The following is a 24,989-nucleotide window of genomic DNA, read 5'->3' on the forward strand; positions in this document are numbered from 1 at the left end:
CAAACGCGCCTATGCGGGAACTAGAGGAGAGACTGGCTGGTCAGTTGGATTCCGCGGCGCGCGCACGACGCGCGTGCTAAAATTCCCGCCAAACTGTGTTCGATTTTCGAATTAAAAAAAGTTGTGCCGTGAATACTTAAAAAAAGAAACAAAAGGATTTCCTTCAATAGGTAAGTTTATTCTCAACATACTTTGGTTACATTATTCTGTATTTAATTTGGTTTCGTTGGGGTTTTAATAACATTTATAAATACTCAGTCCATTTGGGGATTGACCGTAGATACTGAATTTCCTGTGTGAACTCATGGTTAAGATAACGCCATTATTATAATGTATTTAATAATTTATGGCAGGTTACGTTCAATCGTGGGCGCGGTAAAATTTACCAAGTAAACATTGAATTTAAAGACAACAAATAATTACATATGTTGAAGAAATAGGATTAAAATTAAAGCTTAGCTAAAAGCATCACGAAAGCTATGATTACATAGCATATGAACGTAATAAATAGCGATGTATTCATAAAGATATTCAAATCGCTACAACACATGACTGAATATTAAACAGAAAACGAACTGACTTCATTTTAATAGTTTTTGTAACCGAGAAAATTGAATTAGTGGTGGAAAATCGAGATTTCTATGTAGAAGTTCATTGTTCATTTATTAACTAAAGTTCATTTAATATTAGAATATTAGGGAGAAATTATTTTTCACATAACTGTGAACTATTTTTAAAAATATGTCATCGACGTACAACGACTTCGATTATTATATTATTTTGCCTCCAGGATATTTTTTACTGTAAGTGATATTTAAAATATGACGTGATCTGAATATAAATAACGTTCATAGACAGATACATCACTGGCTATTTATTTCGAGATCCAATTTCCTTTCGAGCTGGAATGCGTCAAATAAATATTTGATTATACGTGTGTTCATAGTCAATATGCACTAGAATGGTGAACTCTATGGGAAAGTTATCGATGTATTACCTACGCCCATTACATACTTCAGACCGGGAAATATAAACGTATTAATCACTTTTTTATTACTATACCTTGCATATTTCCAGTTTCCACGTAAATCCACACAACCAAGAACGTAGATAATATCCTTAAAAGCGTTGTAAAACTAAGCTTAGCCACAATGCCTCGTTTACTTTAATCTGATAACAACATACTCGTTACCGTCATTGCGTCTATGCATTCCTTGTAAGGAGCAGGCACTTAAACAAGTCCCTATCATACAACAATGAGTTCATAAAACCACACCGGATACTCAAAGGGGTATGGGAAACTTGACAGAGGTGCAGTAAACAGCATTATTACGAATGGAAACTACGGTAAGAGCTGGCCGAGAATGAACTGGAAAGGTACAGGTACCATTGTCATTCATAGTAAGTGAAGTCCGGGCAACAGTATGAAAATAGGTGGTAACCCTTGAGGCTTATTAACTATTAAATAATCTGTGCCTTGATACTAAAGTTTACGCAGAGTTTAGGTTTAGAGTCTGCAACCATATGTTAATCGGATGAGGAAAGAACATTTATAACATTCTAATATTAATGTTTGATGTAGAAAATTATGGATTCCGGAGCTACTAATCCAAGTTCGTTTCGACAGGTGACCGAATTCTTTTGAAAGACGTTTTTAGCTGAGTTATTTTGTTAGTATCTTCGTCTACCCTTTACATCATAGAAACCATAGACAATCGAGTGTAAAATTTCCAAAAGTACTGTCAACTAATGTTATTAGCGCCATTAAACAGCCTTGTTATTCCAAATAAAAAACGAAACCAACACCGAGCCTATTTGTATTGGACGTCACACACAAAGTTCCACCAGAATTGTTTTCCATACAATTAACGCTGGGCGATGACTTTTGATACTTTCATACGCGTCAATTGTCATTTACGTACGAATTGTTTCGAGTTATTGTTCATCTACACACAATGAAATAGAAGTCACAGCCCCGTTCGAGTTAAACGTTTGATTTAGGCGAGGCACACCTCCGAAATTATACTGTTCAGACTGTCCCTTACCAACAGACATGTCTATATTTAAGAGTATATTCCTACAATCCCAATGTGTATTCTGAAGTAGGTACAAATTGAATAAGATCCAAGGCCACGAGCCTTTAAAGTTTGTTCTAGTTCGAGTATAAATAGCAGCTTTTAACTCAGTACCTGAACTATCTTAAATTCTGTTAAGTATTGTGATTAAGGCTATTCAAACTTTCTGGGTGGAAGAAGCATTCAAAAATTTTGATTTTTAACGATACCGCTTATTCGAATAAGTCTCACAGTTCTGTGTTCAGCAACCATGATATCTGTCTACGAATGCTCTTGAAGCAAGAATAGAAGCAAAATAAGCGACAGTGAATAATATAATTGATAAGTATACCTAATGTAGACATATTTAGCTGAAAACCACTTAAAGAAATGTGCATAACAATAAGCTGTTGACGTTGAAGTATCGTTTATCGCTGATAAATGCCGTATGGAATTGTAGAAAATGCACATAATTTAGTCAAATCCGGAGCCATGGCCAGTATTTCATTGTAACTCCGTCAAGGAAATGTAGAGTAAATATAAATTGCCGTAGCAATAAAAGTCAAATAGTATTTCAGAGTGAAATATTTATTTCCCTTTAATAAAGACTAGTGCCACTTGTTAGTTCGAGAGGCCGAACTAGCCACAACACTAAATCTGAACCCCACTTTACTGCGTTAAGTGTTAATAGATTCATGTGACAAGCGCAAACAGTTACGATACGAGATGTTTCAAGAAAAGGAAAATTTCACCGATTAGATACACTCTAAACTGATTTTGAGAAGCATTTCTAAAACTTGAAAATAGATATTAAACACAACCAAATTACGACGGTTTCTAGTTAAAAACAAACCTAACTTACAGTGTCAGATTGCCATGCAACTTGCCTTCTACGTAAGCCATCTCAGATAACCAAGTCGAAATTCAAAACCAGTACTAAATGAACATTGCATTGAACATTAAACAGAAACATAACAGGAATTAATAACATTTATATTAGATTATAAAAGGAAATGTCAATATAACGGCATTATAGAAACTTAACCTTAACCTAAAGACAAGGATTCAATGTTGTCATTGCTTGACATGATAACAAATGAGACGACAGCTTGAACTGTACTAAGTTAATCTTCCGTGATTCTAAAGAAATAAAATCCAAGCTGCTGCTGGGAGCAAAAATAGTAACACATAAAGGGCAATCGCGGACAATGAAGAGTCGGTATTTACTGAGGAAAAACAAAGTCGCCTAAGAAAACAAACGTTAACGTCACGATATACCTAAACGTGCTTTGCACTCCGGACCACATAATATTAGATACGAATACGTAACTTACATTAAAATGTATTGGTATAGAATATATTTATTGCATCCATGTAACAAAAGATATATAACTTACAAAAACACAATTAAACGGTCCAACTCAAGGTTAAAAGTCAGGCGGTCAAAGTTAGTTCGATCTTTTCGGAAAATCTTTTTCATAGTGGTGTCCCCCGCAGTGCAGTACGTACTGACAACTACTTTTAAATCTTATGTTTTACAATAGCAAATGATTTTACAACAATAACGTCATATGACAATAAAACCATAATCTTAGAATAACTTAACTTAATAAAGGCACATCAAATGTGAGGTGACACCAGAAACTACCAGAATCAATTTATTTATTTTTAGCTTAGCAAACCCATAATTGTCTCAATTGCTTCCTTCGGGCTGCTAAGAATATATGTATTTGTCTCGGTTAGTTACACTTATTTAAGCTATATATTTCTTATTTTTAATCTTAAGACATCCCTAATAGCGCTGGTGGGTGATATACGGGATGTGTTGAGTAATTTAATATCATCGTTTTTCTTATGTTTCATTTTTACAAGCTTTTCTTTAGCTTGCCACTGTTTATTTATTTGTTTGGGTCAAATCTTGGAAGCTACATTTGGTGACAACACAATAATCTGGTAGTGACATCTTGGTGATCCTGCCAGGATCATCTCCGCAGGAGGGAACTCCTCAACGGTTAATAGTACCGACTTGAAATTTGGCACGGATGTGCAGTTTAGATGACAATGTAAATACAGTCAGCAAAAAAAAGCTTATATTAAAAATGACAACAAAAACGTATTCCTTTTCATTACAAACATGGCAATAATGTTAGAATTAGAACAACTTTTAAAGTAAGAATCAACTGACAAAGCCAGTATAACCGTCATTTTAAATCGTATTCAATACATCTGAGTCAACATTTCTCAGTTTTCACAAAGCTTGGAGTTCTTTTGTGCAAACTTTGCTAATATCAAATGACAAAGTGCAATCGTATTATGTTTAAGAGGCACTAGATAAATGCTACGTCAGTTGAACTGCGTCGTCAATGTCTATGTATAGAGGGTGTGTCTAATTCAAAAAGATCAAAAAGGTTAGGATGAGTTGGATGTTGTGATACTTCTGATGCACTTTAAGGTCATGTCGACGCGTGACCACATCCAAGTGCGGCAATGCGTAAATAAAACTCGTAGCCTATCTTGGTGATGCAATGATACAAAACTATGGAATATTTTCCAAACATCAACAAAAATGGCTTGAGATAAGAAATGTAAAAAGCAATTCCATTTCAAAGCTGAAAATCATATCAAATCATATAGACTAAAATCTCTTTTATTATTATGATTGGTTTTTTGGAGTCTTTTTGTATTTTTTATTTCAACTCCAAATTTGTTACTTTTACGGGTATCCCGTGAAACCATATCGAAAATACAAAAACCTGACCGGGACCTGGGTTCGATTCCCAGCGCTGGTCTCTTTTTCTGGTTTTTCTGTGCATCCATGTCTCAGTTTGTACTTTCTTTTATTATTATTGTTTTGAATGTTTTAGAATAATATTTAAGATTAGTTCTCTTTGGTTGATCATACTAATGTACCTAAATTAAACTAATAAAATAGTCTGATTCTAATTAATCAGAGAACCAGACTAAGCAATTCTCAATTATCTGTATTTGATTTTTAGTAGCTTTGAAATAAATAAATAGTTAGTCCAGTGATTTGATCAAAAGTGACATCACAGATCTCTATTACCATATAAAATCTTTTTAGAAATGTCTAGTAAATACAAAATTGAAGTGAGTCGATTTTTTGTTCGCGAGTTTAATGTCACGCATGACACATATTTTTGCAATTAACACAACAATTTTAATGCCATAGCAAATTGCTTACCCACAAGCTGACTGTGTGTTTACTTCTAATAATGAAACACGAGTATATAGGTGTCAGCGAATAACCGCAATTGTGTTATATTCAATCCAAAAGCCGAGTTTAGACTTGCAATAAAAATCGTGAAAGTTGCATTACATTGCGGCGCTCGATTGACCACTACAAACTCGTTGGCTTTACGGCCTCGCAATGTAATGCAACTTGCACGATTTTTCCCTCAAGTCTATACTCGGCTAAACATGTAGGTAGCGTTTAGGCTACGTTTTCACCAGATATGTGCGAGGATGTAATAGAAACGTTTGATTTAAGTACCTATCTTCGCACAGCACAGCTCTAGTGAAAACAGCTGAGCGGAGCGAGGTTTCTATTGGTTCACGAAAATCACATTCCTCGCAATACATTTCTGGTGGAAACGCAGCCTTAGCCGGCTCACAAGTTCTGCATGTAAGGTATATATAACTGGTATAGTACATACATAGGTTGGAAGTTCTCCAAACATAAAATGATTCACTGAAATAAGGGACAAAGAGATACAGTGCGAAGATCTGTAAACTGTAGATATATTATAATGTACTTTCATATCTTTGTTGATTCAAAAATACTGAAGTGATTAAGGTTAAATAATTTGGATCCCGAAGTATCTCAGTTATTTTTAACCTTTATTTTTTGTAACAAGTATTTTTTTTGTGTTACATGTCTGTCTGTGGCATCGTGGCTCCCAAACGGCTGCGCTGATTGATGCCGTTTATTTTAATCGATGGCTAGTTTAAACGAGATGGTTCTTAGCTAAGTTCCATTATAATCTGTTTAGCCGTTTTTGAGATATTGATGTTTGAAATGACAATGGGTTTTTGATTACTTGCGCGTGTCTTAAGTAGTTTTCCCGAGTCGTTCGTATTGTTTAAACCTCCGTAATGACACTAACATCAGTAAATGTACTATGAGAACAATTTGTTGCTGATACGAGCCGCTAGAGGCGCTGCCAATTAACCATAGTGATTAACTTTAACGCGATTATATTCTAATCTTTACTGTGCCAAATTAACCTAACCAACTTAGAAAAGGTAAATGAACTAAAAGTAGTAGTGCAGTCACCAGCATTAATATCTGGGCCAATCAACTATTTTACCGACACTTTGGGCGTCTCCTGCGTTACCAAAAAATCGTACTTCCAACAAGATATAGGTCGAACTTACGTAGGATGGCATGTATTCATGTACACCATCTATTAAATTACAGAAAAAACATGATTACTTACAAAAATCTGCAATTGTTTGAAAAATGTCGCGGACAGATTAGTGTCGGTAAAAAAGTTGATTGACCCATCTGCCACAGCGGAGCGTGCAAAAATATCTGACACGTCCTTCCGGACCTAGAAATAAGAGTCGTATCAGCTATTTATGCACGCCTGTTGTATCAGATATTGGTGCTGGTGACTGTACTTTGTATGTGCAATCAACGTTGAAAGTAAGCAGAGAAGTATCTAAGTGCATACGGTTTCTAGGTAAATCTATGCAGCCTCTGTACGAGCCACTTTCCCAGTTGTAAATGCATTGCATACGTGACTTAGGTACGAGTACTGACAGCATTTCCATTGCACAAACAAACAGGATGGTTTAGTCATTTACTGGACAGGAAAGAGTTCAGAAAAACCCGTCGTTTCACTCTCGGGAGCCCTTAGGTAAAGGTTCATGGAGACGTGGCGGCTTAGTGGTTTGACCTATTGCCTCTCAAGCAGTGTCGTGGGTTCGAACCCGGGCTCGCACCTTCATGTTTCACAGAATTGATATACAAAATTACTGTGAAGGAAAACGTGGCGTGGAAACCTGCACACACCGGCGAAGAAATTTAATGGTGTGTGTGAAGTTTCCAATGCGCACTGTTCCTGCCTGGGAACTACGGTCCCAGCCCTCTCATACAATACGATGAGATGATGATGATGATGATGAGTCATTATTTATATCGTATAAAGAACAGCAGGGCAAGGCTACTACGAAACTCGAAACTCGAAGTTCGTGTCGTGCGGTCCCTCTGACACTTATACTATTTAATACGAGAGCGAGAGGGACGGTCGGTACTATACGAACTTCGAGTTTCGTAGTAGCCCTGCTGCCAAGTATAACATAGTATTGATTATATGTATGTATGTATGTTAGTTTGTAAGGTAATTATCGTATATGCCAAGTTGCCTGAAATAAATGAATTTATTATTATTACGAGTACAACCTAAGTTGAAAATCCCTGACAATGTGATTTCAAAGTTCAATAAGTATCTGTAAACCACCGAACCGACTTTTATCGAACATATTAGTTATAACTATGGACCACCACAAGAAATTAAACCAGCTTTTACGAAAAAACCGTATCGAAATCGTTCCATCCGTTTGAGAGCCACGATGCCACATTCAGACAGATATTGGCGGTAAACTTATAACACCCCTCTTTTTCTGTAGGGGGTCAAAACATACACTCCTTCGACCAGCCGGGTAAAAAGGGCGATTGTCGCAGTGTGGATTATAACAAACGATATTAAAGAAAATAAAAGCCGAATGACATTGTCAAGGATAACTGATAGTAAGTTATTTTATGAGCTACAAATAAGCTTCGGCGACACGAGGCGTGTTTAATGGTCTACGATATTATAAGCGCTATGGTTATAATCACGACGTTACGAAATAATCTCTCCAATTAATTAACTATGTAGTTAATTAGCGGTGCAAACTTCAGCAAATTCATGATAAGTTTAAAACATTGTAGTCACAAGTTAAGCACATAAGAGTTATAATTAATGGGTCCCTATACCTACTTTGTAACTATATACACCGTGTCCAATAAGTTTGCATACAGTTTAGATTCTTGATAAAACAAATGTATGAATAGTTAATATAATAAAAACTATACTTTATTAATGCCACACGTATACCTACATTATTTACAATTAAATGTTTCAGGATAACTCCACCTTTAACTTTTTTTACCAGCTTCAAACGCTTCTCGAATGAATCAGACGCGGCACGCACAGCTTCCATTGGCATTTCGTTTCGTCCCAAATGTGCTTGATAACCTTTTTGAAATGATCCAGGTTTGCGGTTATATAAATATGTAGTTTTGAAAGCATGTACGAGCATACGAAATAATGTAATACGTTTAAAAGTCTGGAGAACTGGGTGTGACACCAAGCCTGAACAGGGTTTGCTGAGCGAAGGAGCTCCGTCTTGTTGGAAAACATAATATTCATTCCCAAACATACTTTTTAAATTTGGGGCAATAATTTTCTCCAAAACCTTCGGATTTATCGCCTTTATCGGCGCCGAAACGCCTTTATCGATAAATATTAAATGTAGGTACCTCGCCTACAACTGCACCCCACACCATCATCGATGGCTAGCTCTGGAACCTAGGAACATTTTTCTAGCTGTCCGGAATGTTTTCTATCCTTAAAAAATATAAAAATAAAAAATATATCACCGGACAATTCACACGAATTGACCTAGTCCCAAAGTAAGCTTAGCAAAGCTTGTGTTATGGGTACTGAGCAATGGATAAATATAATTATATAGATAGATACATACTTAAATAAATATTAAACACCCAAGACCCGAGAACAAACATTCGTATTTTTCATACAAATATCTGCCCTGCCCCGACGCGGGAATCAAACCCGGGACCTCAAGCTTCGTAGTCAGGTTCTCTAACCACTAGGTAATCTGGTTGTCAAAATCCTTGGTGTCCACAACTGATCAATTTGGGCATTATGAGGCTGTTCTAATACAAACAGTTTCTTGTCAAAAAACAAACTGATCCCCTGCGTGCCAAGAAAGTATTATGTTCGATAAATGTCTCTCTCTTTCTTGGTCGCTTCGGAAATGCCATGAACTATGTGTTTTTTGTAGGCATGGCATCCAAGTTCTACGCTCAAAACGTTGTGCACCGATCACCTTGAAATTTCCAGGCCAGCAGCAAATTGTCGAACAGAGTGGTGTTTTCCTTTTGCGACGTTACTTAAGTCTAGTTTACGTTTAGTCAGTCTTCCATCACTATGTAACCTTTATGAATTATATAAAAGCGCAGTTACGTAGATACGGAAAACCTATGTGGTTTTGTTGCGTGTGACTATTTTTCACCGTTTTTATTTTCGAATTAATCGCGCAACCTCGGCCCAGAGTGTAACGAAAATAATATCGGGTGTACGGATAAAAATATAGCGACATAGTTGTATGGCGCGACCGAAAGCAAGGTAAAACGCTGTGAATATTTGTTATTTCTAATGACGGATGATCATAGTGCTACACTGTGCGAGAAGGTGATATGATATGGTTTAAACTTGGTTTAAAGGGCAAAGGAAGCGTCAGTAAATCTCGCGAGGCATTGACGTAGAATCGAGCTGAAACCCACCCAATCTCAAGTCGATGAGACAGGGATTTCGACAAATACCACGTAATGTAAAGTCGGAAGAAAATTAAGTATATAATAATGAACTGAAAAGTCACTGAAAATCTAATTTTAACAATTGCATTTTGTGCGCCGTTTTGATGTAAGAAACATGCATTCTATACATAGATGTCGATGAGAATAAAATAATAAATTAAATGAAAAAACCCGACTGCCTTTAAAACTGCAGTCTAGAACTCTGTCCTCTGTTAATTAACTTAACCAGCATAACATTCGCTTAACATTCGGGGCCCATTTTAAATCGTGACCGGCTCAAAAATTTGCAAAATGGGCCCTGACTTTATTGATATATGCGCTCGAAAAACTCCTTGGGGCAGTCGAGTAAAAAGAGAATATGCATTTTTTATTTGAAACTTGATATTTTCATATTATCCTATGTTTATGAAGGAAGCAGGCAAGCGCGTACAATGTTGCATTTATGTATTGACAGTGCACTTCACTCGTTATGTATTGTAATTGAATGCGTATATGTATGCTAACAAGGCTACGCGTCGCCACTACATAAAACTACGGCGTCAGTGTAAACGTAATACTGGATTAGCAAACTGCGTAAAACAGACGTTTTAACTTCGTTTTACTATTCATTTTATTGGAGCAGTAAAATTTAGTCGCACTCAGTCCCATATCTTTAAACCTATGTTACTAATATTATAAATGCGAAAATTTGTGAGTATGTGTGTGTATGGGTATGTATATTACTCCTTCACGCTAAAACGGCTGGACGGATTTGGATGAAATTTGGTATGTCCATACCTATGCCCTATTTCATGAAGCTACAACTTACAATTTAAAAGCGGTGTCTCTTTTCAACGCATACTGTTAAACAAAGACTACCGCTTGTAAATTGTTACTTGTAGCTTCTAGAGCACTGGACGTCCCTATATTCCAACAAGATCAGGATGGAATTAAAGCGATAATAAGAGAGATTAAATTTAACGCGGGTGATTATGCACTTTAATAAAATCCACGTTTTAATTTTTGGGAATTCGTATAGCAATTTAGTAAAATCAAACATATCAGGATGTTGCTAAAATTAGCTATTTTCCGAAAAATTAGCTTCAAAATATAATTAAATCGTTTAAAAATGTGCAAAATAGTGACCGTAAAATTTACTCCTCTTTAAAATGAGTTGTTATGAATATAAAATAAACATTGATGTCTTTTATTTTAATTTAAAATGAACATTGGACCACAGGCACTAGCTGTAATTAGAATTAAGTACTACAGAGCGCGCTGTTGCAACTGCAGTCGGTTGCACAACCCAAGAAGTACCTACAGGTTAGTCGGTGCATAGTTTACAAAAGACGTGTTTACCTATGACTTAGTGTATAGGCAAACACTGAGTGCAAAACCGTGAAACTGGCTAGACTTATATGGTTAACTTTTAACTCGGTGTACTTTTTGATGTCGATAAAGTTATGTATGTCTATGTATAAAAATAAGGTCATTCGTTAGATGCCATCACAACAGTTAGAATTTGTCGATCTAATAAAACGTGTCTAAATGTAAGTATACGCCAATCCGGGACCAATACATGTGTCCCCCCCCCCCTACCCTGGAATTGACCCAATGCAGTTTGTGCCTAGGAAAACATCGAGTACTTAGGTATAAAACTTCCAAATTAATGCTGTAGCTGTACATGCTAGAGACTACACCAAAAATGGCTTTGAAATTGGATTATTTGCATAATACGTTTACAATACAATACAATACAAAGACTCTTTATTGTACACCAGACATAGTAAGCGATACAGTTAAGTTTACAGTGAAAGGAGTAGAAAAGTTTGATTATTTACACCATTTCTTAACTATCGAAACCAAATAAATTAAAAGTTTAAGTAATCAAAACTTGCAGTCAGAGTCTACCGAAAACTTAATACCACTATGTACGATGAATAATTTTAATATTTTTTCAAGTCAAGATTTTATTAAGTAAAATAAAAAGTTAAATAAAACGACAAATAAAAACACAATCATATAAAGCATAAGGAAAACGTAGCAAATTTCTGAAGAAATAAACCACAATGTAGGCATAAATTAGTAGGAACTCGCGTGTGGTCGCGCTGGGAGAATGTAGATCATTCTGTTCCCATTGCAACAATGTGCTATTAACATAATAGGGTACAATTACGAGGGACAGACACTGACAATCATCACAGACTAACAGTCAATCGGAATAAGTAGGTACAATGCACATACATTACAAGGCATTTCTTACAAAAATGAATTCATTAATTGTTCGGCGAACTCCGAACGAGCTCTGCATATTTTTCACCGCAAATATTCACTGACATCATGCCTTTGTTGAACCACAATTTAAAAAATGTTAAAAGATTTATATTAGTTGTTTTTAAACTTGAACAAGCACTGTTTGAAATATTCCTGAATGTTTTTGTGTAATTTGTTTAAATAAGTTATATATTTTTAATTTCTCATCGTAATCTTTGGAGACAGAGGAAAAGCAGGGCCGACTCTGAAAGAACTAGAATAAACCTAGAAGGAAAATTGATTATTCAAATGGGAGAGTTATTTTTTAACAGTATGGATCCATACTAATATCATAAATGTGAAAATATTGCTACTTTCTCTTTGTTATAGTTAGCTCTTTACTTAACCATTAAACTGATCTTCAAGATATTTTTCAAGAAGATGAAACAGCCCTTGAAATCCAGAAAAAAATGAAGGCAAATGTTAAGCAGGTACAAGGAATTTGGTTGATAAAACAAAGTACAATAAATGTCAACCCGGAAGAAAATCTTGCCAAATGCAAGGTCGAGCAAAACCGGTCGCAAATTAAATTCCAATTATGTTCTGCGACAAAATAATTGACAAGGAAGTTTGATAACATTTCTAGTTGAGGAAAGGACACTATCACTTCTATTTTTTCCTATAAGATTAAAGTCAAAAGATGCGTTCAGGAAGGTGAAGTAGGTACTTAACATTTACCAACAGCTGTCAGTAAACTAAGTATTTCAGAAGTCACAGAGTTTTATCACCTAAGTAATTGCTTATCAAGTAAAAAAGATGACACTTTCAGATTCTTTATCTTTTTCAGATTTTCTATTTTTTTCGTTCATATCGAAAACTATCCAAATTGTCTGTAATATCAATAAATCCAAATTTAGCTTTGCCGAAATTTTTATGTCACTGAACCAAAATCCTGGCTCCTCACTAAAAAAAGTTAAAAAGTAGAGCAAGTCCATTGGTATGGACTTCAGAAAAATAATTAATCAATCAGTTTCTAATGTCAACAATGACTCGTCAGATTGACCGCATGCAGATACTAACAGTGGCATCTAAAACCTTGAATTCGACATTGATTTGCCTTTCAAGTGCTTAAGCAACTTGTAATTAAAAATATTCGACCATACAACTAGGAAGCTGAAACGAAAAACAACAAGACTTTAATCAGACCTGGCTTTAACTGTTTCACGGCAGAAAACAAGAATTGCAGATAAAGGTTCAACCATTATTCAGTTCAAGGCTTATCTAGCTAACAAAATAAGTAATTTTAAACAATAAGTCTTCAAAAAGAAACTTATACTTAAACATAAGAAACAGTCTGATTATGTCCAGGTACACCGAAACGGTCATAGAATTTGGGATATTCAAGACAATTAAACAAAGAACATGATGCAACCAGTTTAACATAAACCAAAGTCCAAGCGTTTAGCATACACGTTGAGTTTCACGTTTATGTTATTAAATATATTCAAAGACTTACAATGAATGCAAGAAAAACAACACAACCAAATGTTGCTGTTACTATAGAAGAAAAATAAGTTGGATATGATACACATGAAGTAACGACTAAAGAAATAAGACGCAAAGTTATAGTATCTAGACACAGGGTCACACCAAAACTACCAATCTAGAAAATAAATCAAAGAAAACAAGGAAATGTGAGCTGATCGGGTATTGGAATTAACAACAATTTTTTAACCACCAATGAATAAATTGCACTTGGTGATTTCCGGGATTAAGATTACAATCACAATTATGCCCATCACTTGGAGCTATTAATTAAGATCACTCGAAGAAGATACACTTAGCCAGATTTATCAGTAATCAATGGTATATTCTGAAGCGAAACAGAATTAAGATTCCATGTTAGCCGATATAAACACCAAGTACGCGGAAGGAACGGTGGTCTCGAATGACGCTATTTCCATCGTACAAGCGGCGTTCACGCAGCTTTTCGCGCGCTATTTCGTTCAAGCCACCGATTCCAACAGTCGTCATTGACAGTCAAGGAAGCATGACATTGATTCGTATATTAATAGATTTTTTACAGCTGCTCTTTTGAACGGACGAGTAACCTAGTTGATGATTTGAAGACAGATAATAGTAGCCTTGTGCCGTATTGCGGCTGAAATGTGGGATAAATCAGTCGCAATTATCTGGTCTAATATTGCGATTTCAATATCCTTGACACTGTTTGATCGAAAAATTAAGCTTTTTTTCCTCAATTAAGCTCCCACCTCATGACCTCACACCTTTACCCTTCCAACCCTAGTTTCATGTTAATTACTTAACTTGAACAAGATACAGATAAAATCATAAAGATAATGTTTCTTCGAATGAAGATATTCATTTAATACCTAAAGAGTTTTAGGTCACAGAAGAACCGATTAGAAAACTAAGAAATAGACTTAACAACTGAACCAAACCAGTACCGTAAATCTCCGTCACCTTAGAGCGAACTTTTAAAAGATATCATCAACTTGCATCAACATTATTCTTGTAAAATACAGCGTGCAATGTCATCTAGAGGCATTTGTTGCAAAAAATGACGTAAATAGAAGGATAAATCATTCGTTATACGGTAGTAAACAGACGTGAATAGATAGTCGAGCTTTCCCACGGCGTTGGGTGAGAACCTTGATTCGATGCGTTTATTTTTGGATTTCGGTCGCTTTAGCGCCAATATAGCAGTGTACGAAATCATATTGAGCTTAAACACAGGAAGGATTAAGAAAACGTGCCATTTGGTAAGTCCCTACAGTAAAGAAGGAAAGAACAGAAACCTTTGAGATTAACAGTTTTAAAAAGGAAAGAACACCTAGGGAAATTTTGTCGCACAATGGTCCAAACTTTTAATCAGCATTTCTGTGTAAATTCCAAGCCTGCCAAGGCCAAACACAGGCATTTGACTTTGCTCGCCAAAACGCGTTGATCAGCCAGCCTTTCTTCTTTGTGTATAATATTAGTAGGTTAATACACTCCCAAAAGTAGATGCCAGCCCAGCGCCGACAATTTCAAAGAAATTGTAAAGCCTTGGTGTAAATCATCCTTGGGGCTAAGTTTTGCAAAACTGTAAAACGTGCTCGAACGTGCTACCATTAATATAAGTTGCAGTGACTAATAAGTGTTACGTTAGCCATTTTCCGTTTCAGATAACGTATGCTGATGTTTCACGCTCCTATTGGTCAATTTACATACCATAGTTGAAGTTTTTTGCTTTTGCGTTTTACGTTTTTCGAGTCATTGAGGTGCAGTAGTCAATGAACAGTAATCAAATCAATATGACTATGTTTTCAATAAGGCTATGATATAACTCTTTAGAAATAAAAGAAAGTAAGAAAATACATTTATTCACAACACAAGACACAACAATATTATTATTATTATTTCTACTTTTTTAGTTTTATTTTTCTTTAATATAAGCTTCGCGCCCTTGGCGCATTTAGCCAAACCAGGAAACGGAGTAACTTTTTAACTATAAATCATGAAATGAAAAAATTGTCCTAGTCTCTCTGATTCTTGTTTACCTGTCAATGACACGATACTACGTCGTACGGTCAAGGACTTTAATTCTTGAGCCACCATGGAGCTCTATGATCCTTGACCATTTAGATATTTTCACGTATAGGTATTTAAAAATGGTAACATAAACGAAATTTTTGGATACATTATTTTGAACGTTATGCAAGTGTTGTGCGCGCGCGCTTTCATACTTTTATTCACTCTAATGATTAGTTCACTCGCCTCCTTAATCGATAAATATCCTTGTAATATATTGAAAAATATTTTAAACAAACTGTTTACGCATTACCGTCTCGCGCACATCAACAACTGAAAAAAAAAAACAAAGCGCCGCCAAAAAAAAGTGACGCCAAGTTCGAGATGTCACTCAACAATTTTTTGCAAAATAGAAATGAATGTGTGTTATCCGTTAGCTTGTGACATTTCTATTTAGAGATGTCAATAGTCTTCATCATCATCATATTTGGCCAATATGACGTCCTACTGCAAGGCACAGCCCTACTCTCGGAAAGACAGATCTTGGGCCGCGGGCCCAGGGCTGATTGAGAACTTCACACACACATTGAATTTCTTCACAAGTGTACAGGTTTCCACGCGACCTTTTCCTTCACCATAAAGCGCAATTAAGGAAAATTTCAAATGTAATTTCGCTCAGATGTGAGAGCTCCGGTTCGAACCCACTGCCATCTGCTTGAGACTCCACACCACAGGTCAAACGACTAGGCCACCACGACTAATCACGACCCATCTTCTATGCGAAGAACAATCTGGCCGTCTTCAAATTTAGGGTCAGTTGGCATTTAGTGGGCAATCGCGCTCTACCTTAGTCCACATCTTTGCCTTACCATCAGGCGTGAATGTGGTCAAACTCTGGCCTAGTAGTTATGATATTAGTTCTTTAAATAATTTATATTGATGATTTTCTTTAAATGATTTTCTTGAAATTGTCACCAAACCAAAATGTACAAAGACTACCTTTTTTTTAATGTAAATTATTTTGGACTACAAGGTGACGGCGAGGTTTGAATCATGAACTCTTATCAATTTTGTCAATTTAAGGGTTAATACTTTGAAGCATAGTAATAGACATACAATACAACTTGTAAGTAAATTTCTAGTGCCAACGACGTTTCGAGTAAAACTCGCGTTTACATCCCCTATCTTAATTGCGTGCTTTTTGGACACTATAATTCGTTTCTAGTGTTCCGGAGCCAAGTGGCAAAAACGGAACCCTTATAGTTTCGCCATGTCTGTCTGTCTGTCCGTCCGCGGCTTTGCTTAGGGACTATCAATGCTAGAAAGCTGTAATTTTGCACGGATATATATGTAAACTATGCCGACAAAATGGTACAATAAAAAAATTAAAAAAAAAGGTTTTTAGCGTACCTCCCATAGACGTAAAGTGGGGGTGTTTTTTTTTTCTCATCCAACCCTATGTGGGGTATCGTTGGATAGGTATTTAAAAACCATTAGGGGTTTGCTAATTTTTCGATTCAGTGATGTGTTTGCGAAATATTCAACTTTAAAGTGCAAAGTTTCATTAAAATCGAGCGTCCCCTCCCCCCCCCGTCTAAAATCTAATCCAGTGGAAAAATTTGAAAAAATTCAGGATGGTAGTAAGTATATCAAACTTTCAAGGAAAACTATAACGGCTAAGCTGGCTTGAGATTATTAGTAGTTTAAGAGTAAATAGCACCGCCTAAGTAAAATATACCTAAACTTGGAAGATTCCGTATAAAATACGAAATCCTTAGGGGCTGTTACACCATCCATTGATTAGTGTTAATTGACGGTTAAACGTGATGCCGTCTCCGTCTGTTCGAACAAAACAAATAGAGACGGCATCACATTTAACCGTCACTTAACACTAATCAATGGATGGTGAAACAGCCCCTTAGAAAAATATTAGGTACTTATTTTTTTCGTAATGGCTACGGAACCCTATTTCGGACGTGTCCGACACGCTCTTGGCCGGTTTTTTATTAGCATTAGAAAAAGGGTAAACAATCTTGACGAGTCTTTTTATTGAAAAACTTAAAAAAAAACAGTAGAGATTACTTATGATACCAAAAGCATGTAAGTAAGTGATGATCACTTACATGTCCTTGCTAATTGTGACCTATTTGCTGTGACTTATTTTTCAATGAAAAGACACGTCAAGATCGCTTAGCTTCTTTCTAATGCTAATACGAAGTATACTTAGGTAGCCAAACGCAATCCCATGACGCATAATACAACTATGCAATTATATCTACGTCATATCGTTAACTGCGTCTAATTAATAAGTAATTACCTTTATCCTAATGGCTACATCCTGTTGTCATACATTTTCAATGACATGACATAAACACGTTCACTATCAATGTCCAGAATCCCGGCAGCTTAAGCATGTCTGCCGTGGGTAATAAATAACATGTTGATTACACATCCACGCACGTAAAAAGAGCTCCTTGCGATATACCTGCGCAGTGAGCGAAATACGGACCAAACTGGCGGCGGAGCAGTGGGGGGGCGTAGGAGCGCGCGCGGCCGTCACGCCATTGGCTTGTTAGTTGACAGATGAGCAAACGTATCGACTCCACTAGCCACCCAGAGCTCTTTTTACGTGCGTTGACTTGTACAATTACAATACAATGTTGTAGCGTATTAGTAATTATAGTAATTAATTAGTAGCCCTAACATGGGTTAAAGTATAGTACAGGATTTTTTTAACATCCTGTAGTTACAGGTGAAGCTAATATATGCGTGTTAAATAAATACCATCAGAAGTATTATAACTAACATAACCTAACCTAACCAACAAACAGTTGGAAAACACCTGAATTTGTCACTTCAAAGTTCAATAGTATCTCAAAAATGGCTGAATCGATTTTAATAAAACATGTCTAAGAACCATCGCTAGAAAACCTGCTTTCAAATAAAAAAACCTCATTCAAATCGGTCCACCCGTTTAAGAGCTACGGTGCCACAGACACACAGTACACAGCACATAGCGGTCAAACTTATAACACCCCTCTTTTTGCGTCGGGGGTTAAAAACTGTCTCTAGTCTCTATAATTACCTTATTAACTCGAACCGAGTTACCTACGCCATCCATTACCGAGTTCACTATACTATGCCGATGTAGGTAGGTATATTTACGTAGCTAACCCTACAGCCTTGATTGTATTAGTTTTCAAAGTGCAAAGGTTAAGTTGTGACGTAAATTAGCATGTTTAACACTTGTTACGACCAAAAGCCACAAATCGTGGCGACATGTTTAACATGGTTCGCAGTTTGGTTGCAAAACTTGCAAATATTGGTGATAATTAATTCGATACAATATCACGATTTTCGATTATTATGATCATTTCCTTTGATTATGTTTAAAAAGTAACTCTAATCCAGGCGTTTTCAACCTTTTGGTTTTGACGGCACACTTTTCGTTCATCAAAGTTTCACGGCACACCATTATTAAGAGAAGTTTCCCCTGCCGGCCGCGCGGCCGCGTCAGGTATTCGTATGGGATATTGCTGTCTTTATCGCTCGTGACATAAGCGCTCGCAGCCGTCCCCCCCATGCCTTCCGCAACGACGTCTGTAATTTATATCGAGATAGCTGTAGGCTAGGGTAAGATTTGGGCGGTTGAATTTTGTGTTTCGTTGTCCTCAAATTATACGAAAAGTATAGCACAGAAATCAATGATATTTTACCATGATATGGTATTTTTCCATGGCGACAAATAACTAGTCTCGAGCAGAACTAAGCACACGACAACCATAAAAAGAAACAAATGAAGCGTGCCTAACAAGGCAGCCAAGCTAAATGCTACGCAGTACGCAGTTATCTTTTGGTTGTCATGAAACTTAGTGTTTTCAATAGTTGCCTTTACGTTAAAGCCATAAGTGTGTAGGTATACTCTATATATATGCGTTAACGCGCAACACTTGTGCGGTTACGAGTTTGTATATCAGCTGATGAGGTCAGTGAAATAGTGCGCAGTAGAACATTTTTAACACCCCAGGCAAAAAGAGGGGTGTTATAAGATTGACCGCTATTTGAACAATGGACTAATGTGCTCGAGATTCTTTTTTAATGATTTGTTACATTACAAATGGCTTACCCTCCATTTTAATGATCCGACATTCTGTGGATCGGCTAATAGGATAATAATTAATAACATAAGTATTGTAATTAAATTGGTCGAAAAATGTAAATTTGACTACCTGTTTTTGAGTTGTAACATAAAAATGAATAAAACAGTGTTTTTTGTAAATCTATATGTCTGGCTCTTTCTACGACGCTTTTCTCTACGCAGTAGGTTGCGTTACTTGTGTATGACGTCACAAGCTATCAACCCATTTCTGGTTTAACTTCATACGTAGGTAAAAATCTTTTCCTTTTCGTGTGAACTTGTCGTGTGCGTTCTTGATTATTTAAACGGTTCAAAACACGATAGATTAAACTTCACAGGCAAAAAAACGAAAACAGTCATATTATAGAAAGAAATAATGAAAGAAAGATTTATTTTGGCTCTATAAGACTATTTCAATGGTTTTCTTTAAGTTTACCTAACACTCAAAAAACAGTGACGTTTAAAATAATATTTTTACGTGATCTCAAAAAAGTTCAATTCAATTTTTTGCAAAATTTCTATCAATTCGCGCGCAAGGGAGATTTCATCTCAAACATTTCTGCGTCCAAATAAACAGGTCTTAGATATTACGCTAGTTATTTATGGGGCAAACCAATAACCCTCCAGTATTGTTTACCGTTTCATCGCAGAGAATCCAAAAGATTCTAGTGACGTCAAACCACGCCTCCGTACATAAATACACTCCAGGCTTGCGTAAACCAATCACCTTGGACTTTGTGGTATATTGAAGCGATGCGTGGGGCACTTTTTTGGATGTATAGCTGGTGCCAATGAGCTATTGTGGGGGCAGGGCATGTCCTGGCATTGCTGTTTGTGGACTGGAGATTTATGAGGTGCGAGAGATAGGAGGAAAATAATGTCTAGCGAAAATATGTCTAAGATATGCGCAGTTCACATTATTCCAGTAAAATAGTTCCAGTAGCATGGCACCGCAGCTCGATCGATCTTGTGTACCTAACTCGTTTGGCTTGTGACCCCGCAAGGTAGCTACGGGCACGATTTTACTGGATATGTGAACCGGGCATTAGATGGGCATTTCTGATTGATTCAAAATAGACCATTCGTAATTGTCTATTGTGTATCCAGGGGGGGGTTTATGAGAGTCATGACCTATCCCCCCTGGGCCCTGCGGGCGCAGCGGTGTTAGGGGCACCGGCCGCGGCACTTTGTACCTATTCCATTTTGACCGCGCGCTTCCGTTAAAATAATAATTGCACACGGGCGCTACATGGGCTAAAGACGCCGCTGCGAGTACGGTCACTGTAAACTCATGGTATGTGTAGTGGTACTGTAATAGATGATTTTCCAAACTCATTGATCACATGATCACGTATCACGTCAATGTTTACCCGTTAATAAAGCTTGATATGAGGAAATAACAAGCGAACAAAGTTGGTTCATTTGCAGTGGTAAAGCACGACATTTTAATCAAGGTAGTTAAATAATGACTATAGGTGTATGACGTACGACTTAATTGATGAAATCCTCCTGAAATTGTGCCGTTGACGCAATATTTCACAACGATGCTGTAGGTTTTAGAAGCATCTCGTGAACTAATTAAGTTTCGTATCGTATACGAAGTGCAATATTCGAACTTCGTATCTTGCCGTCCCACTAACGCTTATATCATTTAATACGAGAGTGAGAGGGATGGTACAGTCACGTCTAAAAATATGTATACAAAACAAGGTTGCATAAATATGTAGTCATACATTGTATCAAAAATATTTATCTATTACTGACACCAAAAAATGTATTCATTAAACTTTTTCAGTATTATGTAATCACAAAAATGCTTCAGAAAGTTGCATACTTAAATAAATTCCATTTAAATGTATCCAACTCGTAGGCATAAATAAGTATACATGAGTGGTTCCATATACATATAACCACACCAATTTGGCAAATATTTGTATACGCCGTTTGATTCATAAATATGTAAACACGATTTTGATATTTTGATTCGTTTTGAAGAATTACTGTTTTGTTATGATTACATGTCTGTCTCTTTCGTAACCTGCATGCGGGCAGGGACATACATACTACGAATCCATACTCCATTAAAATAATATTATATACTGGTGACCGTTCCGGCACAACACGGTTACGGTATACATAGACACCGTGAATCACACTATTTATTTGTGAAAACCGCATCAAAATCCGTTGCGTAGTTTGAAAGATCTAAGCGTACAGACAAAAAAGCGACTTTGTTTTATACTATGAGTGATGAATTGAAAGTAACTCTGTCTGTTCCGGTATCACGTCGAAACCGACTGGTTTCGACTGTCAAGGGGCTGAACATAGGGTACTTAGTTTTTATCTCCAAAAGCAACCCTTAAGGGGAGAAAATGGAGATGAACTGACTGGAGTGAGCTGGATGAAATTTGGTTGGATATATTTAATTTTTATATACACCATCAAGATCACCAAATACTTGGAAACGTCCAGAGTGGTCATTAATATCGACTAAGCCAAAGCGATCAAGTTGTTCGGGCCATCCACTGAGGACAGATCCACTGAAGCATCTATAATTTGCAATCTTTAATCATTGTAATTTTAATTATAGAAGACAGCTTCTGAATGACGATGACAGAATGGCGATCTTGCACTTGACAGTATAAGTATATGTAAGTAATTGATTTTAAAATGAAGTTTTCCATGAAGCCAGTGACTTTCTTTTATAATATATAACCTATCTGAAGTTACAAATAGGTAGTGTTTTCTATCTTTAGTCTATACATCTTTATCTATTCACTTTAATGTGAAGTGTTGGAAGTGTGGACAAGTGCAAATGATGTCTCTTGTTGTCAATTCTTTATATTCATTGTGTTTTAAAAAAATTACAGCTATCGTAATCGATGATACCCAAGATATATCACGGAACCTTATCAAAACATGGAAAACAAAGATTTTTCAGCTGCCTCTGCCCAAATGTGTACTCATATTACGAGATGTTTTCCTGGATGTACTTGAACACTTAACATTTATGTTAAACTTTGAAAAAGAAATGGTATTGTTTATTGGAATATGCACTAAGTGCTTTTATAATGCATTTTTGGACGATAATGACAGCTCCTGCTTCACGTCGATATTCTGTGAGAGTGTGGTACTACCCCGGTCGAGCCCGCCCATTCGTACTGCAAACCAAGAACTGGCTACAGTGCGGCTCTACCACTAACAATTAACAATATAATTAAAATAAAAACAAAAAATGCTTAGTGCACCTTTCTGAGAATGACCCTAAACTGAAATACTCAATTCACAATCAATTCTCAATTTACAAGTCAATTCAATCTAAGGACTGTCAAGTGCGTCATAGAATAATCGTGAGATAGACGTATGCAGTGACAAGTCCGCACTGTTTTCGTGAATTGTCAAATCAGTTAAATATACAACTTACGATTCTATGCCAGTCAGACAAGGTTTGTTGTTGCAGTCTGGATACATATTTATGAATCAAACGGCGTATACAAATATTTGCCAAATTGTGTGGTTATATGTATATGGAACCCATTCATGTATACTTATTTTTGCCTACGAGGTGGATACATTTAAATGGAATTTATTTAAGTATGCAACTTTCTGAAGCATTTTGTGATTACATAATACTGAAACGTTTAATGAATACAATTTTTTGGTGTCAGTAATAGATACATATTTATGATGAAATGTGTGGCTACATATTTTTCAAATTTTTTTGTGTATACATACTTTTAGACGTGACTGTACTTCAAAGTCAAAGTCATAGTCAAAGTCAAAATATCTTTATTCAATTAAGGCTATAACAAGCACTTATGAATGTCAAAAAAAATCTACCGCCAGTTCGGAAAAACCTCTGCTGAGAAGAATCCGGCAAGGAACTCAACGAGGTATATTTTTTTTTAAACAGATTTACAATATTATTAAATGATATGCATACATCACAAGTATTTAACACAACTTTATTTTTAACACAGTAGGTTCGCTATTTAAAGGGATCGCTAATGCGGATCGGAATTATTTCCAAATATCCCTGTCCATGATATAATCATTATCTTTATAATACGCCTTTGATATTAATTTCTTCTTGACAATAGATCTGAATTTGTATCCATTTCATTTATAATATTTTTTGGAATTTTATTATAAAAACGTATGCAAATTCCCAGAAACGACTTTTTGGTTTTAGCCAGTCTGAAACTTTAAGCTTCCCTGTGTTTCTAGTCTTTGGCTTATCGACGTTAGTGGGAAAATCACATATGTTCTTCCTAACATACATGATTATTTCAAAACATAAAGGCAGGGTTAGGATATCTGTTTCCTTAAAAAAAGATCTTAAAGATTCGCGCGTCTTCAAATTATAAATTGCTCTAATTGCTCTCTTTCATGGTAAGATACGAATTTCGGTTTTTTTAAATTTCGTAGTAGCCCCCCAGCTCAAAACTTGTTGACAGTCTGACGTTGTGCAATGTTTGCAAATGATTTTTGGATTTGGATTTGTACTTATTTATTTATTAATAGGTAGGTAAGCTGCAAGGTACCTAGTTTAAATATAAAAAAATAGCTGTTGCCCGCGGCTTCGCTCGCGTTAAATTTGGGGTAACACAGATCATTACTTTCTATGATCTTTATTTTCAATTTTTTTTATTTGCAAATTTTGATTTAAAAAACAACCTAGATGATCATAATTCGTTAAACTTTGTACCCCTGTTTCACATCTTTAGGTCAGGGGGTGTAATTTTAGAAAACCCACGTGCTTCTTTTGCTCGCGACTTTGTACCTACGCGGCATAGGATTGTTCCCGCGGGATAGGAATAAGTAAATTCAAGAGAAAACCACACTGTCCGCGATTGAATTGAAACAGGCTTCTATTATTTCGGGTATCGATTTTTAAAAAGCTTTACTAATAGTTTTTTTTAAAATCCACTCTGTTTTTCCAGAGATCCCCAAACAACCAAGAAGCAGAAAAGTTAAATATTTCCTTTTCCCATGGGAATTTCGAAAAATCCTTACTTAGTGCACTCCTATGATACTTTATCTACATGTGTGCCAAATTCAGGTCTGTCAGCCTGTCCTGTCACAGTATACTGTTTTACAGGTATTGATAAATTTTGTTACGTAATGAGTTGATTGGTTTGGTGTAGGTACTTAATGTGTCCTCCTAACCGTTAAGGAGTTATACCTTCCCTCATCAGCTCACCTGAATAACCAGAAAGAATACAACTAAAGGTCTACCTATACGTGCATATGATGTTTAAAGAAACTTCTTCTAACTCGTTACCTCTAACCGTTAAGGAGTTTAACCTTCCATCATCAGCTCATCAACATGAGATGATGTCTGTCAGACGCAAATACTTAAATAACTCGAGATAATTATATAAAAAACGTTATGCGTGTCTAC

At 36.2% G+C, this 24,989-nt stretch overlaps 2 protein-coding genes across 4 annotated transcripts in view; one reads left to right on the plus strand and one right to left on the minus strand.

The window, feature by feature from the left end:
- LOC141430993 (GPI transamidase component PIG-S-like) overlaps positions 1 to 24,989 on the minus strand; it is a 103,950-nt gene that overhangs the window by 73,177 nt on the left and 5,784 nt on the right. The window contains exon 1 of one of the 2 annotated variants that reach the window (XM_074091911.1): positions 1,063 to 1,104. The exons of the other annotated variant lie outside the window; for it this stretch is intronic. Within the exon in view, the coding sequence (XP_073948012.1) occupies positions 1,063 to 1,069 (7 nt within the window). The 5' untranslated portion in view covers positions 1,070 to 1,104. Of the gene's footprint in view, positions 1 to 1,062; positions 1,105 to 24,989 lie in introns of those variants that run through there. 2 annotated transcript variants of the gene reach the window in all.
- Indy (tricarboxylate transporter protein I'm not dead yet) overlaps positions 49 to 24,989 on the plus strand; it is a 48,393-nt gene continuing 23,452 nt past the window's right edge. Inside the window, exon 1 of one of the 2 annotated variants that reach the window (XM_074091901.1) lies at positions 49 to 170. The gene's annotated coding sequence lies outside the window, so the exon portion shown is untranslated. The remainder of the gene's footprint in view (positions 171 to 24,989) is intronic. The other variant, XM_074091899.1, reaches the window with a different exon arrangement.

The sequence above is a fragment of the Choristoneura fumiferana genome, chromosome 9 (genome assembly GCF_025370935.1).
Source record: "Choristoneura fumiferana chromosome 9, NRCan_CFum_1, whole genome shotgun sequence".
NCBI lineage: Eukaryota > Metazoa > Arthropoda > Insecta > Lepidoptera > Tortricidae > Choristoneura > Choristoneura fumiferana.